The 22,750-nt window shown below is 43.3% G+C and overlaps 1 protein-coding gene across 1 annotated transcript; it reads left to right on the top strand.

Annotated features, from left to right (window-relative positions):
* Nucleotides 1–402: 402 nt before the first annotated feature.
* apba2b (amyloid beta (A4) precursor protein-binding, family A, member 2b) lies at nucleotides 403–22,354 on the top strand (the record flags this gene model as incomplete). Its single annotated transcript, XM_079997351.1, has 13 exons — nucleotides 403–856; nucleotides 1,389–2,452; nucleotides 7,019–7,099; nucleotides 7,768–7,807; nucleotides 9,392–9,537; nucleotides 13,728–13,763; nucleotides 15,230–15,316; nucleotides 16,805–16,990; nucleotides 18,609–18,788; nucleotides 20,063–20,275; nucleotides 20,502–20,621; nucleotides 21,666–21,806; nucleotides 22,283–22,354. The coding sequence occupies 13 exons, from the start codon at nucleotides 403–405 to the stop codon at nucleotides 22,352–22,354; spliced, it is 2,820 nt and encodes a 939-aa protein (XP_079853477.1).
* Between the last annotated feature and the right edge of the window lie 396 nt (nucleotides 22,355–22,750).

Here is a 22,750-nt window from a genome sequence, read left to right as displayed (position 1 = left end):
TCCTGGGGCCAAGAGCCAGCAGTCAGACAAGTATGTTTTTAACAGTGTAGACAGACGTAGTTATAGAAATGTTGCCATGGGTTGGAGCAAATCAGCGAAGGACCTGAAGGATTTTTAAGACAAAAAGGGAGAGAAAAAACTAAAAGAGTGAGTGGAAATCAGAAGATGGTGTGTGTGCAATGCGTCTTTGTTTTTATGTCTGGGTTTGTGTTCAAAGGTGAATCAAAGGTGCTCAGTAATTTTAATGATTATGTTTGCTAGTTCAAAAAACTCTCACTTGGCATACTCCAGGCTATGTGAAATGTATTTATTTGTAGAAATATACATTTCAATATAAAATGATTATCTTTATGTTTTACAGGATCTGACCAAAAGTGATGTATGGCCTTTAAGCAGCCAATCATGGCCCACAGGAAGAGGCCAGGGATCACTGGAGAGAGCAAACTATCGGCCCCTGTCCCAGCGCCCTGTCTTGCCCTTCATCTTACGGAATCACGTGTCCAGAAAACGCTGGCTCCTCGGCCACAGGCAGTACGCTATCCCAAGGGGTCCAGCGATTGCAAACCCCTGCCCCATCCCTGCAAGGCACATTATTCCTCTCCCAAACACCAAGAAGCTGGTCACAGCCAATCAGATGAGGAGGTGGAGGTGGCTGTGGTGGAGTCTCAATATTTTAGCCAGTCAGATCCAGATCCTGCGGACCAGCGACTGGTGACACCTCCCACAGCAGAACATGACCACACGTTCAATGATCAGGAGCAGGTGCAGTTCCGGGGTGGGGAGGACAGTCTGGATGATGACTCCAGCTCCGATTATATGAACAATACCTCGGACGATGAGGAAGATTATGATGAAGGTTAGTGGTACATACAGTTGTTAAAATACTAACTCTGGGTCAAAGGATAAGTTTAAGGATAACAGTCAGTATAAATGTATACTGTTCTTTCAAATATGACACCCTAAGTTTGAGTTTTCAAGGCCTACAGGGAAATTCCATCACAAATCATCTCTTGTGGCTGGCTTTTGTAGTTTCTGCACAGAACAAGCCTTTCAGTATCAGAAAAATGATAGACAAGAAGAATTGAAATGTGCCTCAATGAAGGCATTGTTACATACCTGGAGTTTATATAGTATATCGGGCATAATGCCAATGATTATTGATGCCATATATTGGTTATTTTCTTTGAATGAGAATAATCAATTTCAGCCTTGAAAAAACATACCTATACAAAGATTGCCGAATAGTTTAGGGCTTTATGTGAAGACTTTACTCTAGCTCGAGAGTACCTTTGAGCGCTTATCCGGTGTAGTTTAGCAACTTTTCTACTAATAGAGGGAAGCGCAAATCTTTGCTCGTGCTAATTCTGTATCTGCATGAATCTCTACAGGGCTGGCAGAGGAGGATGAGGGCGTGACCTACTACATCCGCTACTGCCCTGAAGATGACAGCTACCTAGAAGCTCCAGACTGCAGCAGCCAGGCTGACGGAAAGCACAAGCACAGCCACAGTCAAGAGGACTGCCCCCCTACTGCTGCACAGCCAGATGGAGCAGCCAACAGAGGAGACGGGCAGGAAGCCACGGAGGAAGAGTGGGCCAATGACGGAGAGGATGATGGTGAAGTCAGAGAAGAGGAATGGGCAGAAGATGAGGAGGTAGAGGAGGAAGAGGAGGCTCGGGAAGAGTGGAGGGGGGAAGGAGATGAGGTGGTGGGGGAGGATGAATGGGCTGCCGAGGTTGGCCCCAGGGAGGGCAAATGGGTGGGCCAAGAGAGGCCCAGGGTGGAGGAGTGGAGCGGCAGCGAGGGGGAGGTCCGCTGCGAAGTGGTGGAGCGCGATCTGGATGAACAGATCTACGACGGGCGACCAGAGCCCATCCTAGATCACTGTCATCAACATCACCGCCGGCATCCCAAAGAGTTGGGGGCAAGTGGTGAGGAGGAGGAGGATGAGGAGGAGATGGGGAGCGAAGAGTTCTGTCCCCACGAAGAAGAAGAAGATGAGGGTGGCGAAGAAGAAGAGGAAGATGAGGAAGCTGATGCCGGAAGACACGGCATGGCGTACATGGGCGACTACTATGCCCCTGAGGACAACTCAGACAGACACCGAGCATCCCCGTACCGTGGGCGGAAGGTCCTGCTGGTGGAGGGGGAGACGGGGGAGGAAGCAGAGGAGGACATTGATCAGATCGTAGCCGAGATCAAGATGAGCATGAGCATGGGGAGTCTGAGCAGCGGGACCGACCAGAGCCCCGAGGACCTGACGCAGGACCTTAGTTGTCCAGGAGAGTACCCCCTCGCCAAGCCCACTTACCCCGCACAGCCCCCTCACCGCCACGACAGCAGGCCCAAGTCTCTCAACCTGCCCTCCATGCGCCACAACTCCGACCTCCAGAGGGGCTTCAAGGTGCACCAGCGTAGCCCCGATGAGGTGCAGAGGTGGTCGCAAGAGCAGGTAAGCGCAACTCTTTCAAGCTTACTCCCGAAGTGTTCCACTTGGCTTTGTATGGATGTTTGATCAGTGACTCGCAAAGGAATTCAATTTACATGTAATAGATAAAACAGGATAGTTTGGCAGGCTGGTCATCCCTCAGGTCTGCTCCCTTTCTGTGACTGTCTTTCACCTCCTTCCTTTAGTCAAATGCAGCACTGATAAATGTCTGTTTTTGAGAGCCGTGTGTTATATTCCCTTTTGACTTTCTGAGATCTTTAGATTTTAGAACTTAAATTTTTTTTTGTGGTAGCTGCAGCATCGGCACTCACAGTACACAGCACACAAACAGCCAGAATTACTCATCATCGCATGTTGCTTTGATGCCGTCATTTGTGAAACAAATATCAAGTCTGTATACTCATCATATGTATCTTTGAAGTAGCTGAATATGATAGACATGTCACAGTGTCAAATAGACACAACAACAGAAGGATGGTAGTGGGTGTGAAGTTGAAATAAATCTCTTTTGTAAATGTGAGAGGGTTCCAACCTTTTGATGGCCGTGTCTTTGATTCCACAATCTGACTAAGGAATCAGAAAAGGAGTTGTCCCTTTGAAAGCCAGAAAATATTAGGGTTTCTTTCAAAGCCAACATAAAATAATATTGTATCCGCACATTGTGCAAATTGACCATGATCTATCAGTGATCTTTCAATTTGCAAATGTCATTGATCAATGTCAGTCCACTGTTACTATGCCTCAATGGCTGCTGCCATTTAGGAGGAAATGCCCCTCATCCCTTAGCCTTGTCAAGGTCTGCCCAATCCCTGCCTCCTGAACTACAATGCTTGTATCCCAAAACTCATTTAATTTTAGTTTGTGGAAGCATGCATGAACATTCAGCCACCGAACGACTGGCATTGTAAGACCATTGTTCTGTGAAGGCTAAGAAGTCTTGTAGAGGAGGAGCGGTTAGGTTTGGCAACGTTCGTGCAATTTCAATGGCTTCCTTTAACGGTAACTATTTGTCACTAATTGATTGATGTTACTGATTGCGCCTTGAATTCAGTAATTTCATTTATAAAATTTTGCTTAATATTACAGTGTCTTGATTCTTTGACAATAAGGTACCACTGCAAGATTATAAATGGTGTTATGGGTACATTGAGCCTGGAGATGTAGCAGCAGGGTGAGGACCTTCCAGCAGCCTGCTGTCATGGAAGATGATTAAAAAGGAGATTTGTGGAAGGAGATGGAGAGGGGTTACAGCTGCCATCTTCGTTACTGCTATCCAGAGAATAGCTGGAGCTTCCTCCTCGACCATATAACCCCACCACACACACACACACACACACACACACACACACACACACACACACACACACACACACACACACACACACACACACACAAATAGACTGACACATGCCCATACAAGCACCACAACAGGAACGCACCGTATATACAAGTGCATGCACACATAAACGCACATGCAGACAAAAAGAAACAGATACAAACACACATTCACACATTGACTCATGCATTCACATACATGTACGTGCACACATAAACATACACACATAAATTCACACTCGCACACATCCACACACAAATCCTCTCTCACATACACACGTAGTGATGTGGTGAGGAGGAGGGTACTTTTCTGGTTTGCTTTTTCCATGCTAATTCATACCTGGTTTTCTGTGTGTGTGTGTGTGTGTGTGTGTGTGTGTGTGTGTGTGTGTGTGTGTGTGTGTGTGTGTGTGTGTGTGTGTGTGTGTGTGTGTGTGTGTGTGTGTGGCAAAAAATTGGATCAGTTGTTATAAGTGGATTAAAGTGAGAGCACATATCAGCCACAACATTGAAACCACCTGCTGCATATTGTGTAGTTCCCCCTCGTGACGCCAAAACAGCTCTGACCCGTTGAGGCATGGACTCCACAAGACCTCTGAAGGTGTCCTGTGGTATCTGGCACCGAGACCTTAGCAGCAGATCCTTTAAGTCCTGTTGCGAGGTGGGGCCCCCATGGATCGGAATTGTTGTTCCAGCACATCTCATAGATGCTCGATCGGATTGATCTGATCTTTTCCCTAGATCTAGGGAATTTGGAGGACAAGTCAATACCTTGAACTCTTTATCAGGTCCCCCAAAACCATTCCTGAACAATTTTTGTAGTGTTGGAAGTCACATTATCCTGCTGAAAGAGGCCACTGCTATCAGGGAATACCGTTGCCATGAAGGGGTGTACCTGGTCTGCAACTATGTTTAGGTAGGTGGTACGTTTTCAAAGTAACATCCACATGAAGGCCCGTTGCCCAGAGCAGCACATTGCCTCCGGCGGCTTGCCTTCTTCCAATATATGCATCCGGGTGCCATCTTTTCCCCAGGTATACAATGCACATGCACCCAGCCATTCCCATCCTGTACAAGAACGTGATTCATCAGACCAGGCCACCTTCTTCCATTGCTCCAGGGTCCAATTCTGATGCTCACGTGACCATTGTAGGCGCTTTTGGTGGTGGAGAGGGGTCAGCAAGGGCACTCTCTGCGGCTACGCAGCCCCATATGCAGAAAGCTGCTATGAACTGTGTGTTCTGGCACATTTACTGTATGTCATATCATACATTTTTCAGCAATTTGTGCGACAGTAGCTCTTCTGTGGGATTGGGCCAGATGGGCCCCGTCACTCCCCACGTGCGTCAATGAGCCCATGGGTGACCATGACCCTGTCCCCAGTTCACCGGTTGTCCTTCCTTGGAACACTTTTGGTAGGTAGTAACCACTGCATACTGGAAACACCCCACAAGACTTTCCGTTTTGGAGATGTTCTGACCCAGTTATCTAGCCATCACAATTTGACCCTTGTCAAAGTCGCTCAGATCCTTACGCTTTCCCATTTTTCCTGCTTCCAACACATCAACTTCAAGAACTTGCTTGCTGTCTAATATATATCACCACCCCTTGACAGATGCCATTGGAAGGAGATTAACAATGTTATTCACTTCACCTGTCAGTGGTTTTAGTGTTGTGGCGGATCAGTGTATAGCCTCATATTCCTTGCCAATAACTACCTTGAAACACCTGGGGCTGGAGGGTCTAATTCCTCACTAGCCCCAAGCACTGCATATCATTCTGCTCGGCTTTGATCGGTGTAGTGTGGAATATATTATTATTGTGATGAATTACAGACACACACTGGAACCTGCTTTTGGACCAAATGTTTTGCATCAGGCTCCTAAACACTTGAACACTGGTGTTCAAATCAGGTTAAAATACAACATCACACTGATCTTTTTTTAAAGCAAGAAATAAATCTTGTCAAGTCCACAAAGCATATTCCTAAAATAATCGTATAGCTGTGTTAAATGTCTACTTGCAGAGTGGTTATCTTTAAAAGGTTAACCAAGCTTAGCAGGTTCCTTCCTTTTTGAAAACTGAAATCCTAAAACTTAAAAGCTCAAGGCGTTTGTCACTGATGACGTTTTGGAGAGATGATCAGGGGTTTAGCACACCCTCCCATCAAACAAGGAAATGAACTTCTCTACGCAACCTATTCAGCGAACGTGTAGCTGATTGTTGATGAGGGATTTGGATTCAGCTCTCTGTTTAGAAAGAAGGCTGATAACTTGTTGCATTTGAGGTAATACATCTTTAATCCCAGATGTGATGAAAATCTGCCCCCCCCCTTCACATTCCGCATCCTTACTGTCCATGGCTCAACTCTCATGAGGGGAGAAAGGATTTTACTCATTTCTACAAGTAACACACCACACTCAATGTAATAGCTTCCGCACCATACTATTACTCCTATTCCATATAAGCCTGGCAGAAAAAAATATATTGTTATGATAATATGTGGAATAATGTATAATCAGGATAATCTGTGTAAATTTGACACAATATCAATATATGTAAATCATCAGCCTTTATATGCAATGTTTTGCATTAAATACTCCAAATGAAGTACAGTATGTGTTCATGTAAGTACCGCAGTTATCCAATAAAATAAGTTAGGCTTCATCTTTTCTATCATCAATAATTTAGACTTCATATTGTGAATGATTAATAGCAGCATCATTTTCTCACAATATGAGACCGCTAAAGTAGGAAATGACTGTGAATTATTGCCCAAGCCTAATTCTATTCGATTGTATTTGAATATATTACTACATATTACAATATTTACTGAATTCTGAATCAATCTGAGTGGGTTTTTCTTATACCCTGGCAATAAATAAATGTATGAACATCCTTCATTATAGTCACGATCCATAAAGACAAAATCAATGCAGGAGGCTAATATTTTCTAAGGATTGCCACATTTGAACTGTAGCCTGTATGTATAAATGCCATCTTTAAAAAAATGATCAGATACCGCCCTATTGAAGAGATAATTAATTATGTCAAATTCTTTACCAGAAAACATCAGAATATCCTTCGCCATTGACTCACACTTTGATCCATGAACATGAAATCAGTAAAAATCGGAAAAAAGCTGTTTCAGTCGACCAGTAAAGTTCAGATAAGGGAGATTCACACAAACAGGCTTCTAGGTAAATTATGTTCTAATTCTTATATCCACCCCAGGTAAGCAACAGCTCAGAACACCCCCGAAAACAGCAGCGTTCTGATCTCAACGTTCCCCTGGAGAACAACAACGCACCGGAGGTAACGTGTATGTTCCTTTTCAGGTCAGAATGTAACCATCAACACTGGTGTGAGATCCAATACCAAGATAATATAAGAAAAATAGTTAATCGATAAATCAATAGATAATCATCACAGTATACCCATTACAATAAACTAGACTACACCACTGGTCCTAAGTAAATACTGTACAGCAAAGAATCTTTTGAAGCACAAATGAGGCGTAGCTTGCGGCACTAGTTCTGTCAAATAACTTGACGGCACCACATGCTTCCACGCCCTTTTTAAGCAGCAAATCCCTTTTGTCCTACCTGCTTTGCTTCCTGCTTTGGTGCCTGCTTGCTTGTTGTGTTGCTGCGCCCCCTCCACCTCCCCTGCTTCCACCTGTTTACTCTTCTATCCAATGGGGTATTCAAGCTCATCACTCATCACACAATTTTTCTAGCTCATTATGAATGCCTATGTTTTCTGTACACCTTACTGGGTAGTAGAGCCCTGATGCCAAACCCAAATGATGATAAATTAATAAATAAATATATTTTAAAAATAAATCTGAGTTGTCTGTCAGACAGTTGTTACTTGTCGTAAGCCCCGTATCAAACGCACACATTTCATCAGGAAATTAACCAGAAGGCTTTTTTCAGTTCTGTCTTGTTACCAAAGTTGGGTTTCTTTTCTTTGTCTTTCAGCCTACAAAGAAGGCTGCGACGTTCCCCAGTTTCATTGATGGTAAGGTAATTGGCAGTACACCAAACCATTCATCTGTAGACCAAGTTATTTTTCAAGGAATGTTGAGCTATTGGCATACATTTCAAACTTATTTAGATTCTTCTGAGACATCGTCTTGGCTTTCAGAGCAGAGGTTCTGGGAAAATGACAAAAGTCTTAGAGGACAGGTTCGCTATTTTTCAACCGAGGCCATATTAAAATGTTGGTTACCATAATTTGTAACTATTCATTGCACAACCTCGCTGAATGCTTTACTTGTGATACGCTTTACTTACTATTCTGTTGCTGCTTCTCACCGTGTATAAATTCAATCCAATGAAGAAAATCGTGAATGTTTAAGACTTGCAAAAACAATGTTCTATTTCCTCACATTATAGTTACACGTGCCTTATAGTTACTTTTTGAAAATGTTTTGAATAACAGTAATATCACATTATATTTAAAGCTACTTTTTACAATTACTGCAGTACAGCCAAAGCTTTGCTGCCCAGCTTTTTTTTTAGTCACTTACGTTACTGCGGACATAGCCAAAGGAGCTTATTTGTGGAATTGCAAAATAGTGAATAAAACCCTGAACACGTAAAGACTGACTTTATTGTGAGTTTCCCATTTTAATTTTTAAGGCTTATACATCTAACCCATTGGAATGGCATTTAGGCACACAAACAAGCAATGAGAAGCAATGAGAAGTTTAAGCAGTGAGAAGCTGCAGCAGATTGGTACATTTTTCAATAGTAAAGCATTCCGTGTTGCTGTGCTATGAACAATAATAAATGATGGGAAACAACAATTATAGTAAGATCTGGGTTGAAAAATAGCCAATCCAATCCTTTAATGATCGGAGGGAAATTGGGGTGAGTTGCCTCTGTGTCGCTCTGATCATGGCAGGGCCTTGTGTCCCAGGGTGAGTGCCTCAGAGTCCACATCTCCATATCACAGAGAAGGATTCATCCCAGCGATAAATACTGCCAGTGCTGCGCCTCCCTCCACTTCCTGCTCCAATGCTGTCAGCAGTGTTTAGGCTGGGCAGCCTTTTTACTAAGCCAACTATTTGATTAGCCTTCAGCTATTGAACAACCAATCTGGTTGGAGGAACACAGGAGACGGAACCAGGCTTTATTTAGCATATTTTTTAATTTCAAAGGTGCAATAAATAATATTTTATTCGTTCATTACGCAAATTGACCATGATATACCAGCAGGGGATCCCTCTACTTTGTAGCAAGGGGGTTCTGCAAGAAGTCTCCTTGGGGAGCAGCAGTCATTTCTGGAAATGTTGGTGTCATTTCTTTAGCTTTCTTTAGCAGTTGTTATTGTCAATAATTGTTCAATATTGTATCTCCAATATTATGTGTAATATGTTTTGATTCTACACTGCAAAAAATTGTAAAAGAAGAAAACAACTTCATGAAAAGAAAAACGTCCAACTTATGAATTGACTTGAGGAGATCTCTTAAAACAAATATAACAAATATTCTGTTTGTATTATTTTCTAGTCTCGCTGAACAGCGGTGTCTAACATTTGTTTGGCAAGGTGCTTTATTATTTATAACATTGTAATGATTCCTCTCCTCACTGACTTAGTGCCGGGACCCTGTGAGCCCGAGGATCTGATCGATGGAATCATCTTCGCTGCAAACTACCTCGGCTCCACTCAGCTGCTGTCTGATAGAAATCCATCCAAGAACATCCGCATGATGCAGGCACAGGAGGCCGTTAGTAGGGTCAAGGTACTTTACACCTCTATACACACACTTTTAATTTAATTTATTTATTTATTCATTGCATAGAAGGATTAGCATTCAAAATGATATCCATCCGCAAACCTCTGCTCTCTCCATGCTTTATGGAGGCTGGGAAGCACCCCCCCCCTTCTGATTATATTATATCACTTTCATAGCGCCGTTACTGTTGCTACGATACCTGGCAGCAGCGTGCAATTCCAGTCCTCCCCCAGAGGGTCAGCGCAGTGGTACGGTTCCAGTTTATGCCTATACCCTTTCCACAAAACATTATCTGTTAGCGTTTCGATGGATATTGTGCTAATTGAAACTAAATAGCACGAAGAAGAACTGAATGCATACTACTTTTCCGCCCCATTACTTTTACTGTACTTAATTTACTTCATACTTGCGCTTCTTACCTACGTCTAAGAACATGGTTTTCATGTGGGAAGTTGGAGGGTATGGCAGGCAAGGGGTCTGTCTCCCCTCAGACAATGTTCCATTTGCTTTCCAGAATCGTTTTACTTTATGAGGAACCCTCATTGTGATGATCATTTTTCATATTTCAAAATATTGTCATATTTCTCAAACTACAACCAACCAGAGCTTCAGAGCATACTTATATATACACACACTCCTGTTTTCATTTGAAATTAAAAATCCATTAAGTCACCATCACCCAGCTACACTCTACAAATTAATGTAATTTTGTGTGCCACAGTCTTTTTTCTTGAGGTTGAAAATATGAGCGAATGTTTTTTCTTCTCCCGCTTGGCACGGCTGATTCTATACTATTTCATTTGATCAAAAAAGACAAATGAAATGTTATCCAGCACATCACAAATGGGTCAAAATCCCACATTGCACCTTTTAAAAAGTACATGGATGGGGGAAAATGCTTCTTCCATGTCCATTCAAACCTTCCCCTCACATACTGTTCCAAGATATTGTATTGAGTAATGATGCGCCAAATTCCACTGACAGATATTTAGTAATTTTTGAAGGACCACGGTAGTGGACTTAAATGAATGTTACCTTAAATGAGCTGGACTCATACATAATGTGTGCTCTTGTGATGGCATAAGGGATATTTCACTCAGCTGTCCAAAATGCCTCCATATAAAAAGGAAAAAAATAAAATAAAAATCCCCCAAAGAATTCACAGGCTCTCAGTCAGAACAACAGCATCTAATTGCTTGTGGCATATTTTTAATGGTTACACAACATATGTGCTATCTCTCAAAGGTTTGGTCATAGATATGTATTTCCATATAGAATGCCAGTAAAAACATGTTATTTTGATTCGAATTCTGAGCTGCCCTCAGCAGGAGCAGCTCAGTGAGAGAAGAAACCATTTGCAAGGAGACAAAGAGAGATGCAAGACAAGGTAGACTTTGTTCAAATAGTCATAATTCATACACACAGAAAACTCAGCTTGCTTTGCATAAACTATAAAATAAAAACAAAACAAATGAACAGCAAATGTACAACATCCAGAGTGGGGTGGAGTAAGTAAGACTAGCTTTGCCAAGATCAGAGGGAAGCTAACTGACAAGACCTGAGAGGTCTGAGGGGCCTGAAGAGAGAAAGAGAGGGATTAACTACATCCCAAAACTTGATGCTACTGCTACTACTCATCCTCACTTATGACTGCCTTGTGTAGAATAGCAGTAGGGATGTAGCAGTATCCAGATTGTGGCACACAAAAGTCCTTCCCCTCTCGCTGTGAGCCCAGTGATGTCCCAGAGACCCCTGTGTCCTCTGGAAATGGAACAACGCATAAGATGGTGCCTGTGAGAAAACATCTGGAGTTCTGGTTTTGGGACAAGCCTTGGTTTATACAGCAGGGGTGTGTAGGTGTGTAGGCCAGAACATCAATTCATTTTCACTGCAGTCTTCAACACTGTTCTAGCGAATGGATTATGAATGGCCTGCATTGCATTTTGCTGTTTTGAATTTTGAATGTTTGAGATTAAACTTTCAGAAGGTTTGATTTGCAGTATTGCCAGTTGTATAGAAGATATTGTTGTCACCCGTATAAAGAAAATACTACACTGCTAGGTTGAAAAGGAAATGGTTTTTAAATGCAATCCATGTAGTAAAATCAATAGTAGTCAGACCCAGGATAGATCCTGGTGGGACACCTTTGTTCATCCCAAAACAGCTTTATTTGACACCACTCAAAGCTTATAACAAATAGGGACAAGACATTTAATAATTAGGAATTTAAAATTGTAAACAATTATATTGAGTCATATTAACACAAATGCACAGATGGAAATATACATTGAACATAACATTGAATAGTTAACCACCAACTGGTTGTGATTACGTTTATGTAAGGTAAGATGTGATAAGATAACACTTGCTTGACCCCTGGGGAGAAATTCAGGAAGTGCATTTACCATTATACGGTTCCCTCCAATGTTGCACTTGTTGATGCTGTCCTTGGCATTAGGAAGGAATACGCTTTTGGGTTGGACAGGTGGTTGGGCAATGAGAGTAAGGGAGTTGCTATCTATCTGTCTGTCATTTTACATGTTACTCCCTGACAATGTGTAACTGCCAAGCAACCAGACACACATTGGGTGCTGAAAACTTGAAATAAGCCTGCACGCCATCCCCGTAAAATACAGCTATGGAACAGGCGGAGGCGCTGTCCACCTGGGGAATAGAACGGCAGAGGGCTAAATCACAGCGCAGCAACAGGAAAGCATTTTCATGTGCCCTAGTTTACTCTGAGATGGAAAAAAATATTTGCAGTTTTGATGTGACAAAAACAGAAAACTGAGGATGAGCACTGACTTTGTTGGATGTTAGGAATGCAGAGAGGGCGTCAGTTTGTGTTTGCCTGCTCTTTGATTTCCTCATATTCAGAAGCAAAAGAGCAATTATTACTCAGTGTAATTAGTGTTTTTATGTTGGCTCTGACAACCAACACGGTTGTGCCATCGCTGTGGCAACAAACCCAAAACGTAACCAAGAAGCTTGCTTCACTCTCGACATGACCAAACACATACACGTTCATTTACCTGACAGTGATCTATTTCTGGCCTGTCTGTCTTTCTGTCTTGTTTTTTCTGCAAACAAGAAAAACAATGTCAAAGAAAGAATACTTTTAGAAAACAAACTGTGGCAGTCTCGCCTACCACCCGCCATCCAAGTGGCGTTTTCAGGGACCTCCGGACAGAGACACAGACGACGGGGTTGTAGACACACAGTTTATTGTAGAGAGTGGGCTAGTTGGAGCAGATGGCGATGTGTCATGACAAGGGCTCCTCTCCTGAGTGTGTGTGGGGATGGGGGTTTTACCTGTTAGACCAACTAATGAGCAACAGGTATACAGCCACTCTGATCCTGGGCCCCAATTACCTAGACCCAGGTCAGGCGTGGCTGCTTAAACAACACCATCCCCACACTACACAAATACTTTAAAACAAATAGTCTGCCAGTGGGCTGAGGGTTTTACTTACATACAATTTGTTTGATAAAAAAAAAAAAAACAATTACGATAATTTATATGACAATTTATTTGTGTGTAGGAGAGATAAGAGTTACATTGGGAGAAGGGTGCTGAGGATGGAGCTGCCAGGCAAGAGGAAAAGAGGAAGACCAAAGAGAAGGTTTATGGAGGGAGGACATGCAGGCGGTTGGTGTAAGGGAGGAAAATGCGCAGAACAGAAGGTATTGTAGGCAGATGATCAGCTGTGGCAACCCCTAAGGGGAGAAGCTGAAAGAAGAAGATGTTGAAGAAGAAGAAGATATGACAATTTATTTCTCCACAGTCCACAAAATACTGTGTACTTAAAATAATCAAAAATGTAGGAAAAAATAAATGAAATTCAAAAAATAAATGTCTCCTGTACACAAAAAATTCCTATAAATAGACAATCGAATACATATTTCTTCAGCACTAGCGCAATAATGTCATCCACACAATTTTACAACCGTCAGTTTTTAAAGATTTTCTGGAAAAATTATGTTTTATGGTCTTTTTCTGCAGTGTTGCTGAAAGCGACAATGGCACTCCTGCTGTTTGGTTTGGGCCGTTTTCAGTCTCTTGTTCCCCTCTCCTTCCCTTCCTAATTTCCCTCCTTTCCTTTTCTCCTGCTGGTTTTGATGCTCCTGTCTCTGATGACCCTGTGCTGCCCCAACATCTGCCTGCCTGTTTGCCTGTCTGCCTGTCTGCCTGCCAGAGGGTACAGAAGGCTGCAAAAATCAAGAAAAAGTCGGTGTGTAAAACATCTCAATCCCAAAACAAGTGCCACCTTCACCCCACAATGTCTTCTCATTCCCATTCTTCATCACGACTGCTCATGCCCATCCATCATTGTAGCAGAACCGTGTTTTCGATTTTTCAAATTTCGATTTGAAATACAAAACACGAAGAACCATGCCCTTTTGCCCATATTGTCAAACAAAACTGACCAAACAAAAACATATAAAATCGGAAATGGGAAAGGCTCATCGTAGCTGTTTCCATGCTTTCACCGCGTACCACCAATAACCGGAAGAGTCTGAGAAGGGAGCCATATGTGAATGTAGCATTGATCCTTTGAAATTCATTATGTTAAAATCCTTGATTGACTTTTCCAATTGACTTTGGTGTTGTGGGGTTGTTGAGTTGTGTTATAGCAGAGACATTAGAGCAAAGACAGCATTTTGCTCTAATGAGTTAACTTGAGTTCAACATGGGGAGTGTTCTATGGTCCACTTGTAATACCCCAGATAGGCTTGAACAGTTCTACAAAGGAAGAACACCGATAGAAAGGTTCCATAACTGCTGTTTTTATCACTTACTTCCGCTGATTGGTTAGTGATCACTGCTGAACAGCACGCTCAAATGCAGAGTCTGTACTCTCACAGCCATGAACAGTAATAGACAATAGGTTGGCTGCAGCCCAAACTAGGTTTCCCCCCATGCAAATGTACCATGCATGAACCTGACTCAGCCAAAGGATACAGATAATGTGTGTGTGTGGAAATCGATGTACAGGTATCTATTTAGCATTTCTTATGGCGCCGGAAGATTCCATTGCTACACAAAAAGAGACGGCAGCGAAAAACACTTGAGGAACCACCCCGTTTTCAGAGAAAACGCACCAGAGGCAACTGTTAATGGCGGAATAAAAATGTAACATAATTTCATTAGTCTGGAGCACGGCGCAATTAGAGAGAAAACGTGCATGCACGGGCTTCACGGGCTTCCAAGACTTTGCCGCAGTCACTGGTGGAAATGCCAGCTGGTGAGGGCTCTAGCGCTAAGCTGTGTCCTGTGGCGGCGCCAGCTCTCCGTCCCCGTGCCAGGCCAACGAGCGTGAATTTGCATCATTGAAGAGCAACTTGTCCAGCACCCACCCCTGCTTCCTTTTAATCATTTTTTTTTTCCCATTTTCAACATCTCTTTCCTGCCGCTCATTTTGCCTCAGCAGATCATCACAGGGGTCTCCCCCAAAAATTATGCTTGCGTGTATACGTGCATACATCTAAAATAAAATAATGACTTTGGATTATCGACAGAAGTCAATTCACAGGGGGGTGTTGCATTTGCGTTCCAGGTGACAGTTGATCCAGGTTATCTATTGTGGGGTTGACGATGTTGGGGGTGGGTGGTGTTGGGGTGGGTGGTGATAAAACAGTGAGGGGAGTTGACTTACCCCCCCCCCCCCCCTCCGGCCGGGTGTGTTTGTTCCTGCAGAGCCCAGAGGGGGACGCTCAGACCTTGACCGAGGTGGACCTCTTCATCTCCACTCAGAGAATCAAAGTCCTTAACGCCGACTCGCAGGTGACCACCGGCAAACACACAGACACACACACAAAGAACAGATTGATCTTTAGTGCTGGTTTTATTGCTTCTGCCCAGCCCACAGATTGTAGGTTGGATTTTTTGGGTGTGGGGGGGTTTGGTGTTGTTGTTGCTGTTGTTGTAATCTGATGTCTTTATCAGAATTCCCCTTGACAGAATTCGATTTCCGAAAGCTGGAGAGGTTGTACACAAGCATCTATGCACTGTGAGACTGAGTCAGAGAGCTCCCAGGAAGGAGGAGTCGCAGGCTGCATCATTTTTAATGACATTGGCTGACATGCAATCACGAGAGTTGAATATATATATATATATTTTTTTGCTTCGCAATGCTGCTGCGATGGAATCCATAACAGGAAATAGAACTCCATGCATTGAGACCAACAAAAAATATATGAATATCTGGATATCACCTTTGTTCCATCAGTACGCATTTTCTTTTTTCTGGCCCTTACACTGTCTAATACATACAGTGTAAGGAGCCCGGAACCTCTAAAGCTATTTCTACTCTACGACGGCACGATAGTCATTTCAGGATATATTAGGGGCACACTAGAAGTGCATTCATCTGAATGAAGGTGGTTTCAATAGACTAAGATGTTGACCAAAGCAACCAAATGAGTATATGTGAAAACTGTGCATAAATCAATCCAAGTGGATTATTTGAGCTCCAGCAGAGACAAACAATATAAATCTTCAATGTAATTTACTTAGAGTATGATCCACACACATGTAAGCAACATTTGAGCATCTATAATAATACTTAGATCTGTAACTTTAACGGTGGACAGTGTGGTCTAAGAGTCCAGTCAGGTGCATTAACGTGGCGGCGCAACATTTTCAATAGACTTTGCGCCGAATCCAACAAATGAGAACAAGCCGGAAGTCCATTCATTCCCATGATGAATTGGATTCTGCAGTGTGGTGCAATATTTCCCCGTGCGTTGAAAAACACTACAACCGGAAGTTAAGTCAGTTAAGTTTTATATTGGAATTGGTCTTACTGTAAAACTAAGTAAATAAGTCATGTATATAAAATAATGACGTCATAAACATTAACATTGGATGTCACCATATTCACTATCAATAAATCTCCTTTTATGTTAGTCAATTGTTTTGTTGGTTTGTTTGTTGGTTGCACTTTTTTAAACTCTCAGTGGAAAATGGTAAATGTCCAGGTGAGCAAACTACTCACTGCTATCTAAAAAAATAGAAAATGGTTAAAGTTTGGTCAACTGCTTCTTAAACAGTAGAACTTGTCACATTGATGTTTCCCATCATCTCACAAGACACAATTACTCACTGTAGAACTGCAGTGTACTATCCAGTACACTAACAGCTTCTAACCCTAAGCCTAACCCTTTCCATTTAGTTAATGTTGTATATTTTACTTTAATATTGCATCCCGATTTTCTCCGCCCTATATAAGCTATTTAATCGATTCTGGTTTTGGTTTTGTCGCACCTTCAGGAGACGATGATGGATAACGCGCTCCGTACCATCTCCTACATCGCCGACATCGGGAACATCGTGGTCCTGATGGCCAGGCGTCGCATGCCACGCACCGCCTCCCAGGACTGTATCGAAACGACACCTGGCGCTCCCGAGGCCAAGAAACAGTACAAGATGATCTGCCATGTCTTCGAGTCTGAGGATGTAAGTGGGAGTTTTTTGTGGAAGAAGCGGTCTGGAATAGTATTTTCTAAAGGACGTTTTGTCCTCCATCAGAAGCAGTTTATCTAGCCATAACTAGTCACTTCTGCCTCATGGAAACCTGCTGATTATACTCTTTGGAGAAGAGGTGAGATTTGTTTATGGACATTTTAAGCAGATGTTCACAGCAGGGCCCTCTTCATTGTCAGCCATGGTTTGATATACTTACCGTCTAATGGATTGGTATCTTACCTCAAAGTTCCACTCAGTTTTCATAATGCTGATTGTGGCGGACCAAGGGGCGTGGTTAAACCATAGCTGCAGACGGCAGCATGGCTTCCTTTCCCGCAGCCACCCAGCTACCTCGAGTCGGCCAAATCCGTGCGTATAACTTTGCTCTCAGGTCCATAACATACTATATCTCATTCTTTGTGGTGCTAGGACCTTCCTCCAGGTCTAGCACCTCCAAGGTCTCCTGCCAAAGAGGAGTTAAAAGGGAGAAAATCCCTTGGAGGCCTGGGAACCTCCCGCACCCAAAAACAGGAGGTCCAACCACTTGTCCCAATTTTGACTCACTTGATATAACCTGTTAGCGCACTCCCTCAGCCTCTCTCATCAACGTGTCAAACCCTGGCCAATCCGTGCCCAAAACCAGGGAGTGCAACAGGCTGAGACTAACCGCAGGCTGTACCCTATGTTTTTTCCCTTGTAATGAATTTCAAGCCGGACCATCAGATACATGTGAATATCCCCATGCACACAACAAATTTCTACCCAAGACCCTTCCACCGAAGCACTGGGTTGAAACAGGCGTTGCTGGATCATCGTCTGCGAAAAGCCAGACAGGAAGGGGAGACAGCATCCCCTGGCACCACAGGACCCAGCCAGCGGGAGCGAGACCTTGCAGGGAAGAAAAGGCGCGTCTCTTGATGCCCGTGGATGCAGTGGAGCCCCTGCCCCTCCCGTGTCCTCTTTCAGGCGCCACTTGTGGGAGTCTCTGCCCACTGGTAGGGGTTTAGGGAGGGAGAGTCTTTCTTGTCGTGGGTAGCTGTCATGGTGAGAGTTTTTTTTATTATAAACAGGAATGAAAAAACTCGCTGGCCAAAGAGATAAACGATAAAGAATAATCAGTTGGGCCCAGGAGGAGTGATGTTCTGCCTCCTAGTCTGCTGATGAGCCCATGCGCTGACCCCCTCTGCAAGACAGACAAACATTAAGAAAGCTCCCTGCCTCGAGTCAGCCAAATCAGCTCCCTTACAGTGCCAATTGATCCTTGGGCGGCTGTGGGAAAGGAAGCCATGCTGCAGTCTACAGCCATGGCTCAACCATGCCCCTTGGTCAGCCACACTGATAAAACTATGTAGGAGGAGAAATTATAAATGATGTCAAAATGAGTTCATGACATGGTTTCTGAAGAACGTGGATTGACCCTAGAACCATCGTTGGCTCTTCTGGACACTCTTCTTGGCTCAGATAAGAATCGATCCCAGTTTCCATCTAGTCTACCACTACTCTAGATGAGCCTTTTCTTGGTCTCCAAAACATTTTCAAGACTTGACGGTCAGATTAAATCATTAGCAGTGAATTAAGATATTTATTGGGGGGGTATTTTTGTCTCCAGGCCCAACTGATTGCTCAGTCCATCGGCCAGGCGTTCAGCGTGGCTTACCAGGAGTTCCTACGAGCCAACGGCATTAACCCAGAAGACCTGAGCCAAAAGGAGTACAGTGACATTATCAACACACAGGAGATGTACAACGACGACCTCATTCACTTCTCCAACTCCGAAAACTGCAAAGAGGTCGGTTGATCTGCATCTAATCGCTTATAAAGTGTTGGCGTCTGTCTGTCCTATTTTATGCTTTCACAACGAAGATATAATTTTGTTTTCATTGTACTATTCTGAAGGGGTATACTGGATGTCCGTTGTAATGACTAACCCGATTAAATTGATGGATCCTAGTTTGCATCTATGAGAGGACTGTGTGTATTCCTAAGGTGTTTTTAACCCTAGTGTGTTAATTCATGAAACGTTACTGTGACCATCTCAAGGCTCGCGATTAACAGCGACCTGACGTCCAGGTCGGGATCCAGGACTGCACATCTATCGTTGTCACTCCAGTGTCTTCTCAGGCTATTTGAAAAAACAAAGCGCAACTTCATAAGTGATGAAAGGTTCATCTCTTTTTTGGTTCTTACTCAGTTCTTGAAGAGCCACTCAGTAAAAACAGTTGTTTGATAAGATTCAGTTGGTTTAATGCACGACGAGCGAGACACAAATTCCGGTAAATGGTGAACGAGTGGCAGAATACATTCACACAAGAATTATTTTATTCTCTCAAAATATATCTTGCCAGAATGCAAAGTGCCGGAGTAACGCCAGTCGTTCGCTGGTCTCGCATCACTAAATTCTGGCGATGAATAAGGAAAGTTGAATTTGGGATGGGATTTGGGAATAAAGTTAGTATGGAGCCCTTGACCATATACCACAGCTATATATCAGTAATACTGGCCATCTACAGTCCAATATATTTGGCGATGAATGTCCGTGGATGTCATTCATATGGATAAGGCAGGTTCCACAAGACCACTATTCACAGCCCTTGCTGGTAAGCAAGCAAATTGAAGGGCTGTTGTGTTGTTGTGAAAGCTCTTACAAGTTCTTACACAATTTGCATATATTTCCTAGACTGGAGTTTTGCCATGTCTAGGTGTGGTGGAGGCTACCACTTGATTACATGCTTGTCTAAAGAACGGCAGAACAACAATGTCTGGCATGGCCTGGCAGCTTTTTGCAGAATGGCATTCCAGGTGACAGACTCCCCTAATCCATCTCCAGCACTGGCACCGGCGATGGATTAAAGGGAGGAGGGATTGTTAGGAAAGCAGGGAGCCCCAGCACAGTTATGTTCCTGATTCTGCCAAATGCCTCTGAGATAATTTTAGCTCGCCGGGTGTCATCAGTTAGAAAACTCACAGGGGTCTCGAGGATTTTCAGCTTCAGTGGTTCACTGTTCAGACTCCACTTCAGACCCAGTAGCCTGTTGTTCCCCCATCTACCCCATTATCCAACAGCTCCAGCTTGAGAAGAGTAAAGGGGAAATCCTGGGTGTGGTGATCGTGGAGTCCGGCTGGGGCTCCATTCTACCCACGGTCATCCTGGCCAACATGATGAATGGCGGGCCGGCCGCCCGCTCCGGCAAGCTGAGCATCGGAGACCAGATCATGTCCATCAACAACACCAGTCTAGTGGGACTGCCGCTTGCCACCTGTCAGGGAATCATCAAGGTACGTTTTTAGTGGGATGGACTTTAGAAGAGGGAGTGATACCTCTAAATATGAGGAGACAGCAAAGATATGGATTGGATTCTCCTGTAACTATATAACCTAAGATAGATGAAACCACAGAGTACTTTTCTGGTCTACGTTTTCCATGATGGTCCACACCTGGTCTTCAGTGTGTGTGTGTGTGTGTATGTGTGTGTGTGTGTGTGTGTGTGTGCATGTGTTAAAGGGCTTGAAGAACCAGGTTCAGGTCAAACTGAACATCGTGAGCTGCCCTCCGGTCACCACTGTCCTCATCAAGAGACCGGACCTCAAGTACCAGCTGGGCTTCAGCGTCCAGAACGGCATTGTAAGTACTGTGGGCTGTGTGGACTGTTGACAACAACACACACACACATACACACACACACGCACACGCGAGTTTGATTCTTAAGACCATGATGCCATTATTGGAGGTTCTCACGTATCTCACGTGCTCTTGATTTGTAAAACGCCTTTGTCCTTCAATTTTTGACTGAAACCAATAAACCAGTCTCACTTGGTAGTAGCTTTCTGAAGGTGGTAGTTCTCTTGATCGCAAGTATCAGTTGATTAATATGGTTGATTAATACATTTGAAAAAGGATAGGCCCCCATAGTAAATAGCGGTTTGAAGTAGTGTTGTGGATCATTGCCTACCCTACTTATTAATATTACACTTTTATCAATCTCACTATCCAGCTAGGGTTTAACATGATATTGATTTCTATCATTCTGATGTTTGTTTGTTTTATTATATAGTAGTTATTTATAAAAATCAGGACATTCTGGACCTCAGAGTTGCTTCATATCAGTTGTAGCATAGACGGTGGAACCAGGGGCGTGGGCCTTGGTGCTTGTAGTACGACAGCGCCCCTTGTGGTAGAAACCAGCTACTGCACTGCAGAACATGAACAAAAAAGAGGAAAAAAGGCATCCAAAGTCGGTTGTTTTTCCTCCTTAAAACATTACTTATCCCGATGAAACAGCTACCTTTTTTCATTAAGTTATTTCAATAATAATAATTATTTGCAACAACCCTTCTGGAAATCACATGAATCCCATTATCAATAGCAAATTATCAGTATTGTTTTGAAAAGCACTTCATTTGCCAAAATAACCATCTTATGTGGTTTTGATAGGGCTTTTTCATCTAGGTTTTCCCATTGTGTCATCACCTCTAAATATCACCTAAAATTCAAACAATATTTAGTCCTTATTGTGGCATATGGTAGATCTTTGCAACGCAATTCATGGAGTTCATCAAAGAAATCGAAATGTGAAAAAATGTACTTCACCTTGAATTGTACTTGTTGGCTGTTTTTCTCTGGAACCCCTCTACACCCACCCACCCACCCCCGCACACACCCACACAGATCTGTAGTTTGATGCGGGGGGGCATTGCGGAGAGAGGTGGAGTTCGGGTCGGACACCGGATCATCGAGATCAATGGTCAAAGTGTGGTGGCCACGGCTCACGAGAAGATAGTCCAGGCCCTCTCCAACTCCGTCGGCGAGGTTAGATGCATACACACACGCGCACCGACTGACTTACATCTATATTTACACCTATACATTTGAATAGTCCTGCAATTTGGTATCTGTATATTTTAATATATTTGATTAATATATTTGACTATTTGTTATATGTATATTTGGCTATTCCGTATATTTGGCTAGTTTTTTTTGAGGGGGGGGGTTTTCCCCATACTGTTGAGCTTTGTTATGCAAATTATATAAAGAGTAACACACCAAATCATCACCACAACAAATTCATATATGAACATGTACTTACATGGAATAAACGGATTGTTATTCAGATTCTTCCTTCTGCAAAAGAGAAAAAGAAAAACAACACCAAAAAAACAGATAGAAGCAAAGCGTGACGTCGACATTGGTCACGCACTAGCAAACTCTGAAATCCATCCCGCGACAAATTTCATTGTGATTGCGTTTGACACGCCAACTCTGTTTTTTGTGCCGCTGATCGTCAGATTCACATGAAGACCATGCCGGCGGCCATGTTCAGACTGCTCACGGGCCAGGAAACGCCCATGTACATCTGAGCGGATCGAGCTGGGAATTGGTTCTCAAAGAGTTTCCGGAGTGTAAACCCACCAGCCGAGCTGACCAATGAGCGGCTGAGGGCCAGCCACTCATCAGACCCATCAGACCCCCCCCCCACGCAGGATGCTCTACTCATCTGACCAGCTGAAGAGTGACAATTGTGATTGTTGTTTGTCTTTGTTTGTGTGTGTGTGTGTGTGTGTGTGTGCGTGTACGTGCGTCACGCCATCAATGGATGGAATGAATGTGGTTTTCTTTGGGTTTTTTTTATATATATATATTTCTCACAGAACACGTCATAAGTTCTTCTGTTTGTCTGTGTTTGCCTGGTACACCGTTTCCTTTTTCCCTTTGGTTGATTTGATGTACTGTAAATACGTTGTTTTGCGGCCAGG

Source organism: Zeus faber (genome assembly GCF_960531495.2).
Source record: "Zeus faber genome assembly, chromosome: 3".
Taxonomy (NCBI): Eukaryota; Metazoa; Chordata; class Actinopteri; order Zeiformes; family Zeidae; genus Zeus; species Zeus faber.
Note: the sequence above shows the minus strand (reverse complement) of the source record. Positions and strands in the feature narration are given on the sequence as shown.